Source organism: Anthonomus grandis, chromosome 12 (assembly GCF_022605725.1).
Source record: "Anthonomus grandis grandis chromosome 12, icAntGran1.3, whole genome shotgun sequence".
Classification (NCBI taxonomy): Eukaryota; Metazoa; Arthropoda; class Insecta; order Coleoptera; family Curculionidae; genus Anthonomus; species Anthonomus grandis.
In genome coordinates this window covers 15198083-15223757 of record NC_065557.1, presented here as the reverse complement: position 1 = coordinate 15223757, position 25675 = coordinate 15198083, and the positions used below count along the sequence as shown (strand labels likewise).

At 31.5% G+C, this 25675-nt stretch overlaps 3 protein-coding genes across 4 annotated transcripts in view; 1 reads left to right on the top strand and 2 right to left on the bottom strand.

The window, feature by feature from the left end:
* Positions 1-2817, top strand: part of LOC126742643 (uncharacterized) — a 65437-nt gene extending 62620 nt beyond the window's left edge. Inside the window, exon 2 of the mRNA XM_050449376.1 lies at positions 1145-2817. Coding sequence (XP_050305333.1) covers positions 1145-2347 — 1203 coding nt within the window. The 3' untranslated portion in view covers positions 2348-2817. The remainder of the gene's footprint in view (positions 1-1144) is intronic.
* Positions 2818-8581: 5764 nt separating this feature from the next.
* On the bottom strand, positions 8582-9102 carry LOC126742644 (cytochrome c oxidase subunit 6A1, mitochondrial-like). Its single transcript, XM_050449377.1, has one exon. The coding sequence runs from the start codon at positions 9019-9021 to the stop codon at positions 8674-8676; it is 348 nt and encodes a 115-aa protein (XP_050305334.1). The 5' UTR covers positions 9022-9102; the 3' UTR covers positions 8582-8673.
* Positions 9103-12591: 3489 nt separating this feature from the next.
* On the bottom strand, positions 12592-25141 carry LOC126742642 (acetyl-CoA acetyltransferase, mitochondrial). Of its 2 annotated transcripts, XM_050449374.1 has the most exons (4): positions 24877-25141; positions 21714-22013; positions 17012-17925; positions 12592-13031 (listed from the first exon to the last, which is right to left on the bottom strand). In XM_050449374.1, exons 1-4 carry the CDS (start codon positions 24901-24903, stop codon positions 12746-12748), a joined length of 1527 nt encoding a protein of 508 aa, XP_050305331.1. In that variant the 5' UTR covers positions 24904-25141; the 3' UTR covers positions 12592-12745. The 2 variants fall into 2 exon arrangements, with proteins under 2 accessions (XP_050305331.1, XP_050305332.1); XM_050449375.1 differs by lacking the exon at positions 12592-13031 and having other exon boundaries at positions 13053-17925; positions 24877-25122.
* Positions 25142-25675: the final 534 nt, after the last annotated feature.

Below are 25675 nucleotides of genomic sequence, written 5' to 3'. Positions count from 1 at the left end.
TACTTTACAGATCTCACTAGGCTGCACAATTTTTCAGATATTGAATCACATGACAAAATGGGTTACTTTTTACAAAAAATTATTGATCAAGAAGTTATATTACCATCGGTATTAAGTCTTATGAATTATTTAAATTATTCTTTATAATATTTACGTGAAACCTACTTATATCTTAAAATTTGTTCCACATATTTTTTGTATATTAGTTTTTAGTTAATTAAGTGCAACGGGCTTTTTATTTAAAAACTTGACCCTCTTGAACACAAAATGAAGGAAACATAATGTTTGTTGGAATTATAACTTGTATTAAACTTTTTTGGTAATTTTGTAAAAATAGCTTTTTATATATATTTTTGTATTAATTTTTGTCTCAAAAACATATTTTGGTAAGTAATTATTTGTTTATAAAATTTAACTTTTAAGAAATTTCAATATGCCTCCACCCTTAAGTATATCACTTATCACTTGACCACTAGATAAATGACACTGTGTTGTATGTTCAAAAAAAATAATAAAAACATAGTTGGCAGCATCATCCCATATCTTAAAAAAATATCCAACACGGCCGCGTAATCGGAGATTCCATCGTCGTTGAAAACCTGACTCAAAGAAGCCAAAAGCCAGGTCCACGCAGCTAAAATAAATCGTTCCTAGATTTGACGCTTTGCGGCAGCACCACACGGTGCACGAAACTGAACGGCAATCCGATAGTCGACCGGGTACACTTTTTAACACAGGATTGCGTATCTTCCCAAATATTCAATCAACGATGTGACGCCATCTAATAAGCATGCTTTGAAACATAGATTAACGTATCTGAAACTAAAAAGGTCAGCCATTCAAATAAATATGAACTGAAAAAAATCAAGTTTATAGTTGTAAAAGAAGTATAGTCTATATTATTTGTGGAATTAAAAACTCGATACCCTTAGATCTGTTTCTCTCAGACAACAAACCTCTCCACTCATGTAGAATTTTACTTATTTCAGACTTGTTAGACTGTATAAAATGGTATATATACTATATTTACTATTTTTAATTATAAACTATACCAGAATCATGAGTAACTATTGTTAGAATATTAAATTAATTAAATCTGAAAAATAAATAAAAAAGAGAAATTAACAAAAATCTTTAATTTCAGATTATGTGCGGAATCAAAATGGCCACCGAAGGCTCCCCAATTTATGGGTGGGACCGCGGAGCCTCCAAGGACTACGAAGACATTTTGGCAGGAAATGACTTCCTCTCAGTCCTTATGGATTCCACGATGCGACGACTTGGAAAAGAACCCGTTACGTTAACCGATAACCCTTTGGAGGTAGGTGAGGAAGAAACGATGGGTACAGAGCCTTATGTACGTGAAACGAGAGAAGTTACGAATTACGAAGTACCACAAACGACTGAGCCGATGTCAGTTGGTATAGATACCAGTGATTTACCTTCTAGTGATGGTGTGATAATTGCTGTACATGTATCTTCGTCTGTAGGTAGTCAAATCAATAAAGTAAAGGAGTCTAGTACGCCGAATTTTTTGCCATCTGAAGAACCTCCGAGCATAATAGCTAATCAAGCGAAGAGCGAGCTTACTGTTGAAGAACCAACACCTATTACTCAAGACAATGATGAACAGTCGAGTAGTAAAAGCCCCGAGAGTGATTTAAGTAGACTTCAAGCAACTATACAAAACTTACCATCTTCCCAGCAAATAACATTTAATATTCCAAATAACAAAGACAACTTGCCGCCATTCCACCATAGTCTGATTTATCATGATACTCCAAATCAATCAGGTAGGGCTCGGTCCGTTTCTTATAGCACAATCATACAAAATATACAGCCAAGTGAGGAAAAATCTTCTGAAAACATCCATGAACGCAAAGAAAGGCATTATGAAACTGGCAATGCCGCTCAAAATACTTTCGATGAAACTCAGAAAACTACTAGCACCACAATAAAAAGTGATATCCAAAAACCCACCAGCACTGAAAAAGTGTGGCAACATCCAAAAATTTACGGTAAACCAGAGCAAAATTATGAAGTCGATGAGGCGGTGAGTGTAGTGACGAATGGTAGAAGCCATGGGGTTCAACCAAGCATAAATGCAGTTACTCAGAAACCAACTAAAAGTGATCAGGACAAAGATCAGAAAGTCGGATATGTGGTAGAAGGAAGGAATTATAGAAAATATAGGGTAGAGGAACGGACACCAGATGGTTTTATAGTAGGGGAATATGGAGTCGTAAGCCACGATGATGGATCTTTAAGGGGTGTGAGGTATACAGCTGATGGAACAATTAATCCTAGACTGATATACGACGCTCTAATGAAGTTTCTGGCTTTGTGATAACTTAGGTTAAAGGTGCCACGGAATCTTTGTACTGATTATTTTTAGTTCCTCAATTTTAAGGGTCTCTTACACATGTACGTACGTATATACAAGTTGTCAAATGTAGTAGAATTTTATGATAAAATATGCGTTATAGAATTACAAAATTTGGAGTAAAATTTAAAGTTATCAAAGAAGTATGATGTATCAAGAAAATTTATTTTTATCTTCATGTCTATAAAAAGCGAATTACTTGTAATTATTAGAATTTACAATTATCTGTAATCTTCGCTTAAAACTTACAATTCTATCTAAACTTTACTTGACATTTACAATAATCTTGAGTTGCCACTTAAAACTAATAATTAATAGAGTTTAATTATCACTTAGAAGTTGTAATTACTTCTTTACGACCTATTATGATTATCTATATATTTAAAATATAAATAATTGTAAGTTTGTAGCGCTTTTGTAATAATTGTCACTTAGAATTTAAAATTACATAATATGTCAAAATTCTAATTATAATAATCTAATTTTTTTCCGATGTCTGTTCGGAGCTTTCGGAGTAATTATCACTTAGAACTTAAAATTATTTATGTAAAAATTATAGAAACTGTTAGTTTTAAGCGCCAATTACAAATGACTTAAAACACTACCTAACAATTGTAATTATTAGTGTGAAAATTACATACATTGTTAGCTTTAAGTGACAATTATAAATCCGTTTAAGTCAGTGTTTTCTAGGCCCTTTAGTAATAATTAATACTCAGAAATCATAAAATTTAAAGTGCTTCATTGACAATTATAAATATTTGTAATTTTTTTTCGTAGTCTGCTCGTAGAAATTATATGAATTATTTTTTTCCGGGGGCAATTAAAAATTATTTAAAGTTCTAACTGGAAAATATTTTAATACGCAGGGCTGAGCTATCGTAATATTTACCGTTAAGAACTTTTTTCAAAAAAATACTTATGTGAATTTATAATAGTTCTTAGTTTTAAGTTACAATTACACATAACAATTCTTTTGTATATCCAACAGCACTTAAAAATAATTGTATATCTTTTTGAGTTTTCAGTTACCATTATCATTACCATTTTTTTCAAGCTCTAAATGACAATCATGAATATTTAAAAATGCTTTTTTTAAATCTGCTTACCACTTTCGTAATACTTAATTATCACTCAGAAATTATATACAATTTTAAGTAAAAGTATTACAAAATGATTTCTTTAATGTTTGTACGCTTTCGTATAATAATAGTTTTTACTTAGAACTATTTATGTGATAATTGTACCAATTGTCAATTTTAAGCGAGAGTTACAGATTAGTTTTAGCCTTTTTGATGTTTGCTCACAGTTTTCATAATAATAATGGTCATTTAAAACATACAATTTTACTAATTGTTAATTTTAAGTGACAATTATAAACATTAAAAAAATGTTTACCACTTTTCTATATTTTACAACTTGTATACCAAAATATAGAATAAGCCTAAGCTCTTAAAGTATTAGTTGAAAAATAAAACTTTAATATTTTCAAAACAAGTCAAAATTATATTTTATTTACATTAACTTATCAAAATTTACTCAATAATATTTTTACTACAATTTAGTTAAGTTTAACTAGGTTCAAAACTAATAAAACATTTATAAGCGACATTTTTTTTGTATTTAATAATTTATTCTGCCCTGTAGATTTTTCCTTGCTATTCCAACTACAAAACCTAAAAACCTAAAAATTACGGTAACCAATAAAAGAATTGCTGTTAAATTTGTAAATTAATTATACACTTTTGGCGTAGAGACAATATTATAAAATTACTATATTATTTATAATTTTGTTTCCGCTAAGAGAAATGTTTCTTGCTAACTTATAGGGTATATCATTAAAACTATATACTTTGGTATATTTTATTGCTACACCCGATACCTAGGTAATTTTTCATGCTAATGTAATAAAAAACCGCTTTTGTCATTGTTATATATTCTTTGGTAAATAGGTAATTAAACTTTTTGATTATTTGCTCATTTTGTAAAAACTTATTTATGTGTAATAATTATTGTAACTTAAATAATAAAAATGCTGGCATTAAAAATGTTCTTTTTGTTCTTTCAAGTTTGATTATTCGAATTTTTCCTGATAATTTCAAGAGTATCAATATTTTACGTATCATTTGACAACAATGCTCTCGCGACCACCCACGAGTCTTTTTAACGATATGTAAAAAAACATTTTTTTAAATTTTCACAAACCACCTTTTTAATTTCTATTTATGTCCAAAATCAATTAAAGAGATTAAGTCTGGGTAAGCATATAATAATTATATATTTAAAATGGAACAAATAACAAAAACCGTTTTTGACCCAAACATGAAGTCTTATTTTTAATTCTTTTTTCCAGAATATTTGGACAATCAGTGATTATTTCTTCAGTAAATAGAGTGTAAGTTCTACGAGTTTGAGAATCCATTGAGATTCATTTTGTTTAATTAATTATGAAATTTAATTTTAATCTATGACCAATATAGCTTTGAGTTTTCGAAAATAAAAAGATGATCAAGGACCATCGGAATACCCAATTTTTTAAAAATCTATTTGTATCAAATTGCTATTTTTTATTTTTTTTTTATAGATTTTTTTAACGGTCCAAGCAGAATATACGTGTATTTGATTTAATGATGTTCGGTATACTACCGAATTCCACTACCGTATTGTGTAATTTAAAGTAAATTTCATATAGCTGATAATTTTGACAAAATTTGCTAGATTATATATTGAGTAAATGTCAGATTTACTGAAACTACTTTACGCACTCCATTTATAGCCTACTTGAATTTAAAAAATTATAAAAGTTTAAAGTATAATATATCGAAGATCATTAGGCCTTTAAAATAAACTATCCCTCATGTAAAATTAATTCTTTTTACACTATTGCAATTTTCCAAAGTAGATACTGCAGAGCATATTATATATAGACACTTTTACTCCAATTTTTAAAGAGTAATAAAACAGAAACCGCAGGGTTATTGCTAGTAGAAGCCATTGACCTAACTTCGAATTTAATAGTCCGGAATAATGGTGCACCTACTAGGCAAGGTATTAATGCCATGACTGCTCTAGATGTCACTATAACCTCAGTTAACTTAATCCTTATAAAAATTAAAGCTAAATAATTTGCATTGGAGTGTTTTGAAGAATACTTACGGCTTTGATCATTTGCCGTTACTTTCAGAGCTAAATGCAGAAAATGCGTCCGGAAATAGTTTTAAATGGGTATTTACTAATGATGGTTGGAAACTTTGCAGCACTCTAATCTAAAATTGGACATCAACGAAAATAATAATGCTAACCTTCAATTAAACAAGTATTAAGTGTCCGACATAACCGAGATCGCTAATTTATTCTTTAATAAAGTAAATCATTTCACTAAGAAAAAGTATTTCCCTCCATGGTGGAATGAGGAATACTCCAAAGTTACGTTAGAACGTTCCACAGCTTTTAAGAATTATAAGGAACAAACTGAGTTAGAAAATTTTCTTAAATATAGAAACATAGTGGCAAGAGAGTCTAAGAGACCATTTAACCAAGAAGCAAGAAATAGTTGATCACAATTTTGTCAAAGTTTAAGCTCATATCCGTACAATAGTATGGAAACGTATTTCAAAGGGTATTTATAAAAAACAATTTAAATGAAGTGATAGGTGAAATATTTTTACAAAAATAACACCAGATTCCGTTTCTAGACAACCAGTAGAAAATGTTATTTCAGAATATCACCCCATATGCATTCCAGTTAATTTAATTTCAATTAAATTTGCATTAAAAAGGGTCAGGATACTTCACCTGGTTTGGATGGTGTATCGTACTGTTTGATACTATTACTTACCAAATAATGCTATCAACAAAATTATATTAAACGAGGATTTGTATTAAAGTTTAAAAAATATATTTGTTATTCCTATTAATAAGCCAGGTAGACCAAATAAGTTTAGGCTGACTTTATTAATGTCTTGCATACTTAAGCCGTTTGAAAGAATTATTAAAACAAGACTGGACTGAAAAGTATAACTTATTGCCGAAAAAGCAATTAGGGTTTAGAAGAGGAAAAAGTGTTATCGATTGTAGTACTCATTCTGTATTAGATATTCAAAATTGTTTTTTTAATAATGATTATTTGGGAGCTCTTTTTTTAGCCCATATATCCATTCTCAACAACAAAATGAAAAACCTTGGCATCCGCAATTTTTTTTAAGATAATATACTTAAGTTTAATTATATGATAAGTATATTGGACTTCGATTGACAAGCAATGGACTTCTCCAAGGTCAGTATTGAGTCTATTTCTTTTTAATCTATATACAATCGACCTTTTTATAAATGAAGCCTGAAGTAAGCATACTTTAATATGCTGAGGATTTTTGTTTGTTCACAACAAATAAAACCTTAGACCAGTACTTGCATGTCTTAAACTATACCATCAACGATTGTCAACATTATTTTAAGAATAATGGTTTAGAATTGGCTCCATCGAAGTCAGCAACTTTGATTTTAATGAGGCATAGAGTTGAACATCGAGAACATCTACAACTGAAAAATTTGGTAATTCCTTGGACAATCGCCTTTAAATACCTTGGTATCGCATTGAATCAAAAATTAACATGGGAACAGTATATTAACGGTATATTATGTAAATTAATACGTGTATTAAAGCTAAGGCTGAGAAAAACCTTAATCTCTTAAAGGTTACTACAATGGGCCATTGGGAAACGGAAGGTTAGATTAGGCCCTTAAAGAATCTCTTATGTTTTCTAGAGCATATGTAAGAGTTCTGATAGATTTTAGATCCATTTTATATGGGTCAGCAACAAAGTTAAGACTTTTAAAAGTAGATCGTCTACAATATAATGCATTGAGAATTATTATAATCGGAGCCTTTTCTACGACATCTACGCAGGCACTTTTGGCAGAAACTGGAGAACCATCCTTGTACCTAAGAAAACTGTATCTGGTAGAAAGAAGTTAATTTTTAAAAATGTCTAAAAAAGCAACGATTTTTTGATGAATAAATTTTATCAATCAAACATACAAATAAATATTGGAGCCACAAGAACTTTTCCCCGCTGGCTGAAGCTTTTACGGAAACTTCGCATTTTCACTCTGACATTGTCAAACACCACAACTTACCTTTTTTTGAGAGTAACTATGAATATATTCTTTTGCATGTAAAAATGTTAATACACAGAAAATCCGAAATATAATAATAATAATGTAGTTAAAGAGATCCTGTCGCAGTACCAAGGAGTTGTCAGTGTTTGTACAGATGCATGCAAAACATTGGAGGGTGTATGTGGCGCATGTTACGTATATGACCATAAAGTCCAAATATCCTTTGGAATAAATCAACGCAGCTCTATTTTTACTGCCGAGGCTTATGCTATTATTGATTCCCCTGTACTATAAAACTCAGCATCCAGTATACAGACAGTATTATATATTAACATACTCAATGTTCTGTGTCGTAATCACAGAATCAAAAATATATGTACAAATCCAATTATTTTTAGAACATTCCGGAATTCAAGGCAAAGAAATTGCTGATCATCTAGCTGAAGAAGCAATTGATAAAGATGTATCCGTTCAAAGATTATAATTCTGACATATTTATTTCCCTTAAGGAAACAAATAAACAAAAATGCAGAGAACAATTTGGATGCTATACAGCAATAACTGTAATTTTTACACAACTTATCCTGGAGCCATAAATTGAGAATACTAACTTTAGTAGGAGTAATTATACTACATTTATTAAACTTACATACTATGGCCATAAGATGGTCATACTATAAACATAAGATGAACGGATACGTAATACCAATCCGTATCCGTGTCCAAAATGTATCATAAAACTATTGTTGACGTTATCTCATCCATTGGCTCTATGGATGTCAGTCAAACTAACGGGCATAATTTTTTTTGAACCAAGAACTGCCAAAATTCAATCTGTCACCAACGAATGCATATAATTTAGTAAATATATCGAAGGAATACAGTAGTTATTTATATTATTTAAATTTGTATAAATGGCGGAATAAAAACTTTAAACGATCCAGTCTTGTGTGTATATAAGTCGCCTTGACGGACCGCTTGAGATGAAAAGTGTGTTCATGTATAAATTTCCTCAAATAGTGTAATACAGTCATTAATATACAACATATATTTTATGCCCTCAATATACCATACCCCGAACTCAATAAATCTTTTTAATAAAAAAACATGTTATAATAAAATAATAAATGACAAAACACATTACGATGGAAGTAATAATAGTTTCATCTTTTTCATTCTTCTTCATCTTCATACCCATCTGGAAGGGCGTTTACTTTAGGATTATGAAACAAACTTTTCTGACCGTCTCCCCAGGGATACCGTTTAGTCCTTATCCGTAAAAATGAGTATTTAACAAAAGGCGGCCTTTCTTCTGGAGCGGATTTCTTCTTCAAATAAAGTAACACCGATCCACCTATGACTGAGGGAAGAGCCAGAAATAGAGCCAATCGTTTCCAGATTTTATAGCCGCCTTCTTTATGGGGCGGTTCGTATCCAGAAGAGGTTGGACAATACTGACAGTTGGTTGAAGATGTGTTAAGGAGTCGACGTATAGTCGCTCCATAAATCGTTGTAGTCATTTTTGTGTTTTTTTGTTTGTTTTACTTGAATTTACTTACTGGCATTTTAAACGTCTGGTTAATCAGTATTGAAAAAGGTGAGTTTGAGATTGAACGAAGGTACTTTTGGAGTATGTTCCTATTTTATTGATTGTTTTGGACCATAAATGTAAGGAATATATTTTGCATAGGTTTGTTATGCTTGATAATAAAATGAATTATGCAGACAACAGTTTGAAATCTGGGTTGAGTGCCTAATAAGTTTATATTGGATTCGGGTTTAGTTGGATTTCTGAAAAGCCCGCAAATATAAAAAAGCTATAACGGTTTTGGTTTGGGTGGACTCTTGTTAGGGTAAATGATATAGATTCTTTACATGCAAATAAGAAACATTATTTGGGCTGAACCGAAGTCACTTAAAGCCTTGTTCGTACTACCCTTTACTTTACCCAGTGTCCCTGGTAAATACAGGGTCTATAAGGTGAAAAAGATAACTAAAATAAATACTATATCAAAACAAGATAACAGTTATTCAGTAAAGAAAACGCTGAGAAGAGGAACTAGAAGAACCGGCAATTATTTTGTCACCCGATTCTTCTTGTAGATCATTTTCGGTATCTGATGACTGCTCCGAATTAGAACCAATAAAAATGGGGTCCAAAACACTATCATTGCTATTTTCTCCCATCATAAGCCTCTGCATTTCATCCTCTAACTCTTTCCCAGACAAGAACATTCGTGCCATAATGCTAAAATGGGTGTATTGGATTTTTTATCAGGTTTAAGAAACGCCTTACCTTTATTATTATCATACACCTATAAATAATATACACCAACTCGAAAACTAAACTTAAACCAAATAAAAACATCAAATGGAGCCTATCCCTGTAACTATATGATAAATAAAATTATTTATGAATCAAAGTGAGTCAAATCAATAAAAAAATTATATGGACGTGTGTGGTCGTAAAATAAATATTATAGGGACAGACAACTTGTTAATATTATTATGAACTCTTTATTTATATCAATTTCAGATACAAGATTAACTATTGACGATCTGGTTGGAGATCGATCAAACAATTAATCAATAGGTAATAAATAGCCAATATTATACTACTTTTATTAGTTCACTATATTAAGAATTGGTTGTTGGTTTTAGGATATAAGTTAGTAATTTCAACAGCAACTAACAATATTCTGCACCACCTATATTTAAAAAAATACCAAAGTCTTAATAATATAAACTTAGTCTTAGTAAAATAAACTTAATTTAATATTGTTTGATGCTTTAAATATCACGGTTTTATTTAAAAATGTAAGTATCTAATACAAAATGAATAATATACCAGAATAGTGAATAATTCTTACATAAGTATTTATATAATATATCATCAAAATAAGTATATAAGTAATAACATGGGTAAACGGCTAAAAGTGCCTAGGATGAAACTCAAATGAGCCACCTTGGCCTCGAAAAAATTGACAATTTAACCCTGATCAGTCTGACTATTAATTATGAAAAAATCGCTAGATCTATCTGATATTTTTAATTAACTGCCTGGATATGAATATACTTCTTTCATGAATCAATATATTTTTTTATATTTATATCAAAGTATTTTGGCAACATTATGTTTTAGACATTTTTTTAATTTCTATCTATATAATATTCATCTTTCACACTTATTTTTACATATTTTTAGTTAGAAAATGTTTAATGTGTACCAAATGAGGAGTTCCATTCCAAAACTTTCATCGTCCACATTAACTAAAATATCGCAATTGACAAAACATTTTATAAGACCTTTGAATATAAATGCAAGCAATTGTTACGTCTATAGAATTCCAATAAGAATTACAGTAGTAATTTTAGCATTTAGCTAAATACCCATAATTTCATTTTGACAAAATTTAATTTAAAAAATTGACAAGACAAGTTTTGGCATTATGATATATTTCCATCGATTCCTCCTTCACAAACTCATTGACTTCACTCTGTTCATCTATTCTCCCAATACTTCCAAGAGAAAAGAGAGATTGGATTTTTTGTCTCTTTTTTTCTGCACAGTTGAAGAATGTTTCTTTCTTTTTTTGTTTGTCAAAGAGTAATTTTATCTCTTTTCTGGACAGCTAAAGGGTGATTCTGTCTTACTTCCAGGAAGCCGAAGAATCTGTCTGCCTTCCTTTCAAGCAGTTAAGATAACTTTGTTTTTTTTCTGCACAGTCGAAGAGTTTTTCTGTCTTTGTTCCACCCTGTTAAACAATAATTCTATCCCTTTTCTGGAGATTTGAAAAGTCATTCTGTCTTACTTCCAGGAAGTCAGCATAAATAAGCATCACTTATATTAATAGTTAAAAAATATATAAAAATGATTGGTTTGGACCTTGCTTAAGTTACATTTCTGAGAAGAGTTGTAAATGTATATTCTACATATAAAAATAAGTTTGAAAGAGTTAAATTCGATTTCAGCTGAATCTTTGATATTCTATAATAAAAATACAAAATGTTTTGAGTTCCTATAATTGAATTGGTATTGTAGTTCAAGTGGTTGTCGAATATTAAGTAAAATAATTTAAAAAATTACTGGATTCGATCGCTCTAATAATTTCCTTGTAATAAAGCGTTAGAGGAGAGAAACAGGTTTTATGTTTACTACTGTCGTACATAGACTCGTACATGAATAAAATAAACTTTTAAATGTATTTGCAACTGATGCCTGAATGCCTCGAATAAAATTGTAAAAAGGCTGGGTTGGATATTAGAAAAACCCTTCTTATGATGTTGGATAATTGATAAGCCCTCAGGTAATAAATTAAGTGAAGACGATTTTTTCTTATATTCTGCAGAAATAAAAAATTTTCACTCTTTGTTTTGTTTTTAATCAGAGTTTTACAGTTTAACCACGTTACATACTTTTTCTAACAAAACTTCCTGTGGCGAAGGGGCGGGTTTTAGCGTTTTCTTGTTGGAACTTGATCGCATATTCATTTTCTGCTAAACAGGTCACCGATGTACTTAGACTACACGAAAAAAGATAGATGTCTTTCGACATTAAAACAGTATTAGATTCAAACTGTGTCTTAGAACTTTTAAGATAAAATGTGCGACTTCCGAGTTCGAAACATCCTTTAGATATTTACTAAATATCTAAGTTCTGTTGTGCTTCGTTAGTCAAAAAAATTGTCTTCTATGTGACGCAAAAAAAGCTAAAAAAGTTAGATTTTGATCAGAAGCAAATCGGAATACGACCTAAAAGACTGTAAAAAGTATGGAAGAATTATATTAGAAATCAAAAGTGTGATTTCTTGCCAGTTACAATTACAACAAGCTAATAACAAGTTCTCTATTTTTCTTTGCACTTCATTTTTACACTTAAATTCTGCGTTTTCCATAAATTTCTTGCATCTTTAAAACGTAACCTAAGGGGCTTAAGACACTCCCAACTCTTACACTAGGTTTATCTATTACCTAGTTTAAAATTAGAATAATACCTGATAGGAAGCAAAATTCTACTTTCGTTTAAAAAAAATTGAGTTCCCTTAAATTGGAGAAAAAAAGGGCATGGCGATTAAATAAAAACCTGTCAATGTCAAAACCGATATTTTAATATAGATAGTTAACCCAAGTACACTATTCCAGCTTTTCTTCGCCATAATTTCACATTTATTTTTGGGAAAACGTCTTTCAAGCATTATTTCATAAACACCTTTGGCACACAGAACTCTTAAAATAACACACAATTTACTTATCTCTCATATCATTAAGTTCCCTTAACCTACGTTTTAACAGTCCCTCATTCAACCTATGCTTACATAAAAATTCTCCATTTAAAAATAAAACCGGTATTTCATAGCGGTACAACCTCAACCAACGGACATTTTCTTTTTTTGAAATGTCCACCGTGTCAAAGTTTACCAAATGTAGATACGGCGACAATTCGTGTTTTAATTCGTCGCACAGCGGACAGGGATCTCTGGTATACAGAGTCAGTTTTGGTAGCGTATTTCTTGCCAAAGGTGGGTCAGTCCTGTCGGACAAAAAGTTACCATTTAGTTTTAATTGAAAATAATATATTCACATTTTTGGATACACAATTTATAGTATAAAGTATAATTCTTATATAAAACTATAGTAAAAATAACAATATCAGTGGGTTGAAGAAGAACGAATCACAACGAATATATATTAAAAGCTAAGTTTAGTCAAAAGTGTAATACGAACATAAAAATATATACTATTTGATTAAAATTCACTTTATAGCGGTACTTATATAAAATCTTTAATTTTTACACTTAATTCAAATTGCATTATTTTTTTATGTCATATAACTAGAGAAGGAAGTATGCAAAAAAGGGCCAAAGTGGTATTTTCCTTGAAATAGCTTTTAATGCATTTTTGAATGAATGTACCATAAGAAAGCAACAATGATTTAGTGCTTGATTAATATTTTATTTCTCTCATCACTATGAACCAACTTTTTGTTTTAGACTTGATGTCTGCGTTCACAATTAATTCAGCCGTTGACCAATATGATGCAATGTTGACTGAGATAGAGAAGTATGTCAACCACTAAAAGAATTTGTATTTTGCGACATATATGTTTTGCACAAGATGTTACAACTCAAATCACTTCTAGTGAGTACATTCTTAATAAAATATTGTAAAAATATCAATGTTGATCCAAACCAGACCCCTGAAGGAAAAGTGCTCAGAGACAGGATAGTCATGAGCGTTCGAGACTCAACTACTAGACAAATTCTTTTGAGAGTTCATAGTGTGTCCTTAGACAAAACGACAAATTAATTTGTACAAAATCTCTGAGCAGAGTATAAGCCAGAGCATGTAATTTTAAGAAACTAGTTTCCAGGTACAATTTTATAAGGAGAAGAGTAAATACGGAAAATCAAAATGTAATAAAACTAATCCTTAACATGACAAGAATGATATGGTCCAGAAGTTCATCTCATTCCTATCATATAAATTTGAGTTTAAGTTTTTAAGGGAAGTGCAAACGTTCGATAATTACGACTTGCTCTCTTTGGTACCATCAGAAAAAGTAAGCACCGCTAAAAATTTTAGAAAAAGTTCTAAAGATAAGTGTGTCTTTAAAGAATATATTTTAAAATATAATAAATCAGCACATCATAATTCTAAAGTCAAATTTTAGCAACTATGACAAACCATCGGTGAAATGCTCTTTCTAAGCTTCTGGGCCAAGATATTGGGTTAAAAAAAGCGATAATAAGTTTAGAAGATCATTTTCTAAATAGGGGAAAAGATTGTAAAATAGGGGTCCAATGAAACTAAAGCTTCCTTAATTTATATGTCGACATTTGTCGACTTTTATAAAGTCATTCTAGGGACACTAAATTACAGATTTTTTAGTTAAAACAACACTAAACAGATAACACAGGAACGATATTGTACACATACATATATACATAATAAACAAAAGATCCTTTTGATGCATAGCTTCAAATAGAAAATTCGCTCAATCAAATGTACAATACTAATATGCATCGTAACAACATTTTTCAATTTCAAGGTAATAATTTTGTGACATCAAATGATAGTAGTTATAGTACTATTCTGAAAGAACCTCTACATTTTTCTGCTAATCGAAATGAAGATGATTCAAATAGGACAATAAGTTAATTTGAGATACGAGGAATCGCACACTACACTATACCGTTGCATACGTCTTCAACATGCAGAGGGCATGTGTCGTACGGATGCGTCTAACAGTTTCTCCTACCTCAGTGTCCGCTTGTTTCGTTCGTTTTTGAATAATTTTTGATAAGTTGGGTTGACGTTTTACGATTTTTGTACATTTATAAAACATCATCACATTTATTTTTATTACATGGGTCCGATGAAGAAGATGATTTATATTGAATTAAACCATGAAATCATAGACAAGCATGAGTAAGGTGTTCAAATAATTGACCTGACGAGGAGGTACGGTCGTAGCACATCAATGATATGTACTGTTCTTGAACAGGTGTTTATAAAGGGTATAACCAGTGGCAGAGTTACTGTAAAGACGACATAGGCATGGGGGTGACAAAGTTCAGGACAACTTAAGTATATAGTAACTAAAGGGCGTTACAATAATTTCTAAGTTCCTTCTCTCCATGAAAAGATGGAGAAACTACTGATGGTATGGGTGACAGAGAAACAGCTTTAGGGGATCTTAATACCAAGCATCACATATGAGAAGGAACGAGCGATTTATAAGGGATTTGCTGAAGCAGATCTCACACACTTATACAAACGTATAATCAGAATAATCAAAGTCAGCTGAGCTTTTCATAAAAACGTTTTTCGAATTGATAGAAGCCAAAAGATACATCCCCCAGCAAGTCTTCAACTGGGATGAGACAGGGCTGCCGAATACGATTTACATAAAGGAAGAGGAGAAGACGATGGGTCACAAACCCATAAAGGATAAAGGATCGATTAACTCTAGCACTTTGCGCCAATACGAGTGGTGACTGGAACAAGTCTCTGCTAGTATACCTTTTGGAAAATCGCAGAGCCTCTAAGTGACATAACATTTTAAAAGAAAAACTGCAAGCTATGTGGATGGGATATCCAAAGGCGTGGGTCGTCAGGAAATTCTTTGTGGAGTGGATAAGCCTTGGACTTTCTGTTAAAAAAACAAACTATCCATGCAAGCCGTTCTCGTCCTCGACAATTGGCACTTCTTTGAGGTGACGGAGAACACAATTCACAAACCGAGATGCTTAGAGATTTATGCTTCAAGAGTTATTCAGAAGAATTATCAGGCCTGGCTGGGTGTCACAATGAGAACCTTAACCTCTACATAAAAGAAGCTGTGGCCTGAAACCGTAGCTGAAACAAGTTTCTCTGAGAAAATCCATGGGTGTGGAGGTGGATGAAAGAGATGTAAACAAACTCGTCCAGGAGCAGTCTCAACATATGATGGTTCACCGAAAAATTGGTTTTGAAGAGGATCGCCTGAGATGGAGAAGGTTATCTCCACAAGACACATAAAAGAGATCTTGGGAATGAGGGAGAAAGTCTCCGATAAAAATCACGCTGAAAAAGTTGCAACTGGTCTTGCAGCAGAGTTGTCCAACGAAACGAGTCTAACTCATTTTCGCAATATCCTGAAAGGGAGGAAGAAGCGAAACTCCTTGGGCAGTTTTTTTAAACGATCTGCAGATAAAAATGATTAAAGCGTGATCAAAAAGCAAAGACCAGTGACGAAAATTAAGTGCTTCCGTAAGCACGTTACTTTTTCGTTTATTATGTTGTTATAGAATATGTATTTTTAATTTATAAATAAATGCTTCTTCTTGTAGACATTACCATATTCTTCTTATTGAAAGACACCTAACAAAAACCACTGAAGTAGTATTTTGAGAACTGGAGTGGATTCATGGCATTTAAATTAATTTAAATTTCGAATATTGCTTTGAGATGCGAACAAGGTTACGGAGCAAATTCATTTTATTTTTAATGCACTTGAATGAAAGTTCGTAATAAAATTTATTGTTTAATTCTTAATAAAAAATGCAAATAACTAAGATTGGAGAAACAGTGGTCAGCCCGACGAAAACAACCAACCGACAGATATTACTTACTCATTAGTTTTTTAGGAAGAAGAAATGTTTTTACGAATCTTTTTCGATTGTAGAAAAAAAAGTAAAGTTTATCTCTGTCAGAAGCTTGTTAAGCTCTGTGATATTATATTGCGTGAAGGAAAGACGTAGCAGAAGAGATCTGTCCCGGAAATTCATGAAGTTTATATTGTTAATTCCAACACAGAAAAACCATTACCCTTTTGCATATTTCACTCTGCAAATATTCAAAATTAATTAAAATTATCCAGTTAAAAAAAACAAATAACTCGTTAATTTAAAACAGTGATAACTAAGTTATTCAATTTCAATTTACCAAACCTTAAAAATCTACTATATGTTTATCCTACAATAAACTTTTGACAAAACCCATCATTACCAAGAATCAGCCATAACTTACAATCTCTCAATCATAATAGAAGATGCTCCACCACCCCCATTACAAATGGAAGCAACTCCCTTCTCGCCTGGCTTTAAAGCGTGCACTAAATGCACAACAATCCTCGCCCCCGACATGCCTATGGGATGTCCAAGACTGACAGCACCACCATGTATATTAACCTTGCTTGGATCGATATCCAATAGTTGCTGGTTAGCTAACACTACGACACTAAAAGCTTCGTTGATTTCCCAAAGTGCCACGTCATCTTTCTTCACTCCAGTTTGCTCCAAAAGCTTTGGTACTGCAGTGGCAGGTGCAATTGGGAAATCTATAGGTTCACAAGCCCCATCGGCAAATCCTACAACTCGAGCAAGTGGTTTGAGATTAAGTCGTTCGGCAGCTGCTCTTGTAGTTAAAATCATGGCAGCAGCACCGTCGTTTAACGTAGATGCGTTTCCAGCGGTGACAGTGCCATTCTCTCTTTGGAAAACCGTCGCTAGCTTTGGGAATTTATCAAAATTGACTTTCTTATATTCCTCATCTTCGACAAATTGGGAACTGGCCTGACCTTTTTTCTGAGGAGGCACCGTTACTGACACAATCTCACTATCGAAGACTTTATCTTTCCAGGCCTGGGCACTTCTTTTATAGGAATTAATGGCAAACTCGTCCTGTTGCTGTCTGGATATTCCGAGTTTTGTAGCCGTGTTTTCTGCACAGTTTCCCATGTGAATTTTATTGTAAACGTCTATGAGACCGTCAAAAACTACTCCATCGTCCAAGTGAACACCTCCGTAAGGTGTTTGGCCTCTTCGGAGGTAATAGGGTACATTAGACATGGATTCCATACCTCCTGCTAGAACTACTTCTTGGGCGCCAGTTTGTAAGGATTGGGACGCGAACATGATAGATTTCATGCCTGAAGCACACACCTAGAGAAAAAAATATTTTGTTACATTTTTTATATTATTGTTATGCTATGTATTGTTGGTTAAATTTACAATAATTTTTATTTTCAATAGGAGGTAGATAACTATATAAGTAGAATTTAAATAAGCCCATAAGGAAAACTCCTTCTACTTTATGGTTTATTTTAAGGTTAATGATAATCTAAATTAATGCGACCATAGATAATGTAAATTGGATTGGTCAAACTTTTAGGTGAAAGATTGGTTATAAAAATCATTTCATGAAACATTTGACATTTCGCGACCTCATTGGTATTGAGCCCTTTAAATAGAAATTTTAATCTACATTGGAATACCAGAGGCATTATGATTGCCATAAATATAATTATTGGATATTTAAGTCCAATTTCTGCGTGTACTTCTTTAGGAACACGAAGAGTTAATAAAAGAAGAATAAACTAATATTGATCAAGTCTATACCAGCTGGTATAGACTTGATCGCCATAGGAAATCCCATGTAAATTATGATATTTTTAAATATTGGATTCCATGTATATTTCATAGAAAAACTGTATTAGCCTTTTTGAAAGTAAGATGAGCCACTGTACCAAATTTCATTACTGTCTAAAAAGCAATTTAGAATTTCTGTGAAAAAAAAACTAAAAACTAAAATATGAAACCACAAGTCAAATTATCAAAATGTTATGTCAAAGTGTTGTCTATTTATTTACTGAACAGTATGAATAATTATTACATTACTCAAGAGAAAATAACTATGATTAAGTGGCAATACCTGGGGAATAGTTTTCGAACAGTCTCCGAAATGTTTTCTATGAATTTCCCTGATAGGCATTTTCCAAGTAAAACAACAGTGCAGAAAATTTGTTCATAACTTTGAGACTAAGGGTACAGTAATTAGTAAATGCAAATGTTCAGAGCAAAACAATGATGGCAGAGCTAGAGAAAATAGTTCAGATTTTGAAGAAAATAAAGGAATTAGCAGCAGAACTCTGGAGAAGTTGTAGGAAAATCGTAGGACAGTATTGCACACACTAAAAAATATAAATGCCTTTCCTTTAAATATCAAAAACATCAGGAACTAAGGCAAGGCAATGGGATCCGAAAAGCAGATTTCTGTTTTGAAGTTATGGAAAGAAAATGTTATCGAATAACCACAGGGATTTTTTATGAAATGTTTGTTTTACATACGAATGCACCTTTACATTACGTAGCGATTGTGACGTGTTACGTTTACGTGTTATGAGCCAAATGTTAAAAATATTCGTTACTGGAGTAAATAAAATGAACAAATGTTTGGGCGAGTATTTTTGGTCATAAATGTTGGACCGCGGGTATTATTGGACCTTTTTTTTGGAAAAATATTTGGAAGGAGACGCATTTTTAGAAGTTTTACAACTTCAGTTTTATGCTGTCCTAGGAACAATTCACACCAAGTCAAGGAATATCTTCAAAAAAATTTTAATGGACACGTAATTGGGCTGAATTACACTATTAAATGGCCAGCCAAATCTCCGGACCTTTCACCAAATGACTTTTTCCTGTGGGGTCACATAAAACCTGCTATTTATAAAGATGTGCGTTATCAAAATTTAAAAGAGTTAAAGATGGGAGTGTTAACGTCATATAATCGAATAACTGCATATCAGCTTAGTAATGCAAAAACCGAATTTTACAACCGATTAGGATATTGTTTGGCGTTAAATAGAGAATTGTTTGAGCACTTGATTAGGAAAAATTAATTTATTAGTTTAAAAATAATTTTTTATTTATTTTTAAGATTTTTTTGTTTGTTTTGTATTGCTTCCTTGTTTGTAAGTAGTTGCATTTATTTATAAAATCACTTGACTATCTATTCACATAAAAAGTAATGAAATTTGGTATGGCGGCTTATCTTACTCGCACCGTTAAAAAAGTCTCATACAGGTTTTCTGTAAAATATACAGGGAAGCCAATATTTTAAAGTATCATAATTTATATGGGACTTTCTATGGAGATGCACCACCCGGTATACGAAAATTTAAGGAGAATTTGCTCATTAAAAGGCGGAACAATATACGCCTGATCCCGAAATTTAACGAGTTTTAAAACCGACAACAAAACGTGAAACAAAGCTGAAGCAAACAACACAAAAAATTAAAACAACGAAGCAACCATAACAGTACCCGAATAAGTGAATATAACTCAATCATAATATTTCACATAATCATAAAGTTTAATGATTACGTGAAAATAAAATGAAAGAACGGTTATCAAACCTATGATTTCAAAATTAATTTACAGATCAGAACAATTATAATCCTTTATTTTCTTATCCTAATTTCGAAAATTCTGTCTACATTGCCAATTCTAATGCAGGTTAACTCAACTAATGAATCAGTATTTAAATTGTTCAATAGTTCAGTGTCTACTAGTGTCAGGTAAAATAAGAGTCGTGGCGTTAAACCTTAATATTTCCGACGTTTCGGCTTAAATTAAGCCATCCTCAGTGAGACAGAGAAAATAAAAAAGAGCTTCTTGAAAGAACTTCTTACAGTTGGCTTTTTTAAATGCCTACAAAAATAAATTTTATCAATTGTAAAGGAATTCTGATAGTTTTACGTTTGTTCTTGACAAGAATCATTTTTTAAATCTTTTATCACAGGCACTGAGGTAAATATAGGCCAAAAGATCCAGAATTAGTAGTGTAGCGCAAGTCCAACCAAACTATTAAAAAATACAATTGTGTTCAAAATATTTTTTATTTTAGATCAATCCAATAGGCGGTAACCCAACCATATCACAATCAGTATATAGTACTAGACTATCTTTTCAAAACGTTATCGAACTTTCAAAATATCTAGGAAATTGAAATAATCAATACGGGGGTGTTTCAAAATTAGGTGCAAATATTTTAAGAGCGTATTGTTGTTGAGTTTTTTTCCTATAAACATGTATCTTAAAATGCTTCCCCTTAGAGATACAGCCCGCTCAAATTGCTTGAAGAAAATCGATTATTTGGAATCGTAACTACAATTATTATGCACTAATTCTTCTGAAAATTTGCATGTCTTCGTTTTTTTGGGTGCATTTTTTATTTTCCGTTCCAAAAATGGTGTAAATCCAATTTTATTAATTAAATTCAGGAAAGCTTGCCCTTCTGTTGACCCGTCTTTTATATTTAAACAATATTCTAATTAGCCATGAAAAAATCTAAAATTTTTATCTCTTGCATTTTATCGATATAAAAGCATTTTCGAGAAAATCGCTGATTAACCAAAGTGGAGCTAGAAAGAGAGAAAACAAAGAAGTGTGCTGGGACTCCTTTAATTTTTGTCAACTCAAATTAATTTTATCGAAAAAATGCAAAAAACTGTAATTTTAGATTTTTTCATGGCTAATTAGACGGTGTTCCAGATTTTCAAATTTCTTATCGGAAACATAAGATATGGGCCATTAAAAGAGTAAGCCTCCGTGAATCGGAACCCCTTCCGAAGAATTGGCTTTACACCGTTTAACGAACGGGAAATTTTAAGAGGGTCCAAAAAAATGGTGACTTTCAAATTTGCAAAAGATTTGAGGCATAACTGAAGTCAGTCTAAATAATCGATTTTCTTCAAGCAATTTGCGCGGGCTGTAGCTCTGAGGAGGTGTATTTTAGGACACATGTATAAAGGAAAAAAAACGTCTTATTTTAACTCAAGAATACGCTCTTAAAATATTTGCACCGAACTTTATAACACCATGTATAGAATTATAATATTCTTTATATCAAACAAATTAAAGAAAGCATAAGACATGTTTTACAATTATACCTTATTGATGGTTGTACATATGGTCGATGAAGGCAATCCAGCAAATATAGTTGCCTGTCTAGCAGGAGCCTGTCCGACACCCCCTTGACAAACATTTCCCATGAAAACCTCTTTAATTTCCTCCTTGGGAATGCCAGCTCTCTCTATCGCTCCTTGGATAGCAACAGCTCCAAGTCTTGGGGCCGAGAGTGCTGACAATGAGCTTAGAAATGACCCCATGGGGGTTCGCACTGCTGATACAATGACCACTTCATTTAGACTGGCTTTTGTTGCATAGCTGCGGGCATTTATATTTATAGCCTGAAAATAGAATGGTAATAAAAAGATATCTTTAGTAAATAATAAAAGTAAAATAATCATTAATGAATTAATATGGTTCTATTATCTCCATTTCACTCCTAAATATTTGGGGGTGTTTTTTTAGTTTTACAAAGTACTTTAATTAATATAATTTATTCGGCAAGAAAGTTTTATTGCATATCATCTTCATAGAAAAATAAACTAAAATTAGATACATGTTTTTCAATGTTTTAAATACAGTTTCCAGTAAAGTATACCATATATTTATAAAAATGTTTATTGGATAAATTTGCATCTTGTAAAACATCATCTAAATCGATTCGAGGTTATTATAATCACCTATGATGTACTTTAAAATGAAAAAAATTTAATAATATCTCTGTACAAAAAGGTAAAAAATTAATATTACCCTGACCTCTTCATATTAGATCTATTCAACAGAAGTGATACTTTAATACCGAATTTATTCAAAAAGCAATCTGTGGTAATTCAGGAAATATGACATATTACTATCAGATGTTGAATTATTACATGGTATTGATACATTTATTATCTAGTAATACCTTTTATTACTAATTGTTTCATCAAAAGGTATTGCACAGTAGGTAGTACTTTTCAAACCCAAACAAAAATCTCCAGGTCTTATCTTAGGACTTAAGTCCTAAGTCTTATCTTCAGGACTTAAATCCTAAGAAGTCTCCACTATTTACACACTATGACTTACATAACAGTTTGTATTGACTTTATAATTAAGAAATAATCCTAATAGTGTTAGGAGCTCAATAACATTAAGCTAAGGTAATATAGTATGGATGGCACTAAGTTAAGATTTTCTTTGCAATAATCTAATTCAACAATAGTATGGTTTTTTTATTTACACATGAGAAGAGCTCAATTAAGTATAAAAAAGTGTCTACAAATCTAGAGAAACTGCTGTTGGTAATATAAGCTACACTGACTTATTACTGAGGCCTAAACATGTGTTACCATTTCATTAAAAAAAATATTTGTTACAGGAAGACGCTAAGATAGTCTTGTTGCTTTTTATTTTGTTCAAATCCATATATCATAGCGGATCTGAAGACAAATGAGTAGTCCATAAACCTGTATTTAGATTTCGGTTCCTAAAACCTATATATATGTGGCTGCCTAAACCAAGAATCAATGTTAATATAATAACACTGAAATCCAATATCAATAAGACATCAAAGCAAAAGGATGAAAAGCTCTTCTTGAATGTTCCAACAATTTTTAATGGATAATGGGACTAATAACTGAAGAATCACCTTTATAAAATGAGAATTTATTTGCACTATTTCAATCAATGAACTTATAAGAAGGCTATTTATTGCACTATGCAAGAGATCCAGATACAAATTTAAAAATCACAATAAAGATTAGTTATCCACCAAAGTTAATAGAGCTTGCTAAGTCAGTATATCTCTGGACTCTCTCTAGATGCTATAATGTCCTTTTATACTTCTATTTTAAACAATTTTTATTTAAAAATGAAATCGGCTGGTATTTAGTTTGATCTTTAGATTAAAGCGTGTGACACTGTAAACCAAACTATGCTTCTAAGTAAGGTTTTTCATTAAAGTCTATCAGTATCTGCCTATAGATGGCTTGTATTATATTTGTCAAGTCATAAAGCTAAGGGAAAATGGTTGGGGCGGGTGACATTTTCTGATAGAGTAGAGGTTGAAGCTGCTGTTCCACAGGAAATTGTCCTTGATCCTATTGTTTTTCAAATTTTTATTAATGATTTACTTTTTTTAATGGATGACAGTTATATCACCTTATTTGCTGATGATTAGCATTGACAGCAATTGTCTCAGGTCATGACTATCAGCCTCTTTATATCTGCTGATTATTCTTACAGCCATGCCAACAAAATGGTCTTTGTCTTAATAGTTTAAATACCAATTTTATCTTTATCATACCGGTTCAAGTTGTCCAAGATAGCTTATTGCTCAGGGAGAATTTAAATACCTTGATTCAACAAGATTCATCCAAATTTTTGGGCATCATCATTGATCACCATTTATCCTGGAATGAGCAGGTGGACTTGGTATGTGGCAAATTACTTAGGTAATTTACACATTTAAGATCTTTTATTATGCTGTTATTTCATTGTTCATCCTACTTACTACTCGTGCAGTACTGAAAGGGCATTGATCTGCCAAAAATGCAATATGGACCATGTTTAGAAATCCTCTAGAGAGTCATGTCGAGAAACCTTTACAAGGGAAAAAATTCTTACTCTCGTAAATATATGGTGATTCAGTGATCATGTGAAATTTTTAAAAAAGCTACAAACTTTGTTAGATTTGAAGAATTTAATTGTTACAGGTAACAATGGCTATTTTGCTGTGCCTTCAAGCACTGAAACTATCTGTGATTTTGTATTCTTATTAGGTAATTAACAATTTTTGGTGTTCTATTTAGAATTGAGACTTTGTATGTATTTTACCATCTTAATGTGAAGATTTAATTTTAGATTACAATACATTTTGTAAAAATGGTGTTACTGTTAGATCGAATAAATAAATATGTATATAATACTTCTATAAGTTAACTTGCTCAAAGAAAATTACCCTCATCACTATTTACTGTTAGTATGACTTGCTATTAATGAACTTTACCGTATCAGGAATCCATTATGGTGTATATTAGTTTGTATTATTTTTATATTACAAAGTTTTAATTTTTAGTCATTTCTTTAATATATTGTAAGCAAATATTGTTTTATTAATAGGTATACTTATCTACGGTAGGAATTAGAGGAAGTTTAACTTCAACAATTCCACTGTATTTAATGTCTTATAGGTGCATTTATATTTATCCCCAAAGTTCAACTTACCTTAATTAAAAGTTTTGAAAGAGACATTTTTACAGTATTTAAACTTAACACCGACTCACAGAAGTAAATTCAACTTACGGCAAATAAAACGATAAGTAAAAAATAGATTGATATGAACCTTGGACCCTAATCCGTTTACAAAATACAGTTCCCTGATAAACAAAGTTATCAATTTTTCAAAGATAATATATGACAGAATATGGTAAATAAAAGGATATGAATATAAAATAAATATAAAATAATAAAAGTATAAATTTGCTAGTGAGTTTACAAGCCTAAAGAATTTAATTAAAAAAAAAAATAAATAAAAGAACTTGTTTTTGTTTTTTTTGTGGTGTTTCTAGGTTATGTTTTATCAAAATATATTACTGCACGGAACTTTACCATTTTCCCAAAAATAGTAATATGAATCTTTAGACACTAATTAAAATAAAAACTTTTGTTCATAATTTATCTTCTGTATTAAATAAAATTGTTCTAGGAAGCATAATATAGTCAATAAAGGCAAAAGTTAACATCCAATAAGCCTTTGAAGTTAATTTTAAGAAAAAACCTATATTTAATTAAAAGCCCCTAGTCCGTTTCTGGACAATCGCGAGATAGTGCCGCCAGGTGGACAAAATAACTGGGCGCCATTAATAGGCGAGGATTTTGGGTTGCGGTAGAGTTTAACGGTGGATTACTCGCATAGAACAGAGGACCAGTTTTGAAAATCATTCCAGAATTTGCAGTTTTTCCCGCATCAAAGTTAACCCTTAATCACAGAAAACAAAGAGAGAATAGAAAAAAAACCTAAATG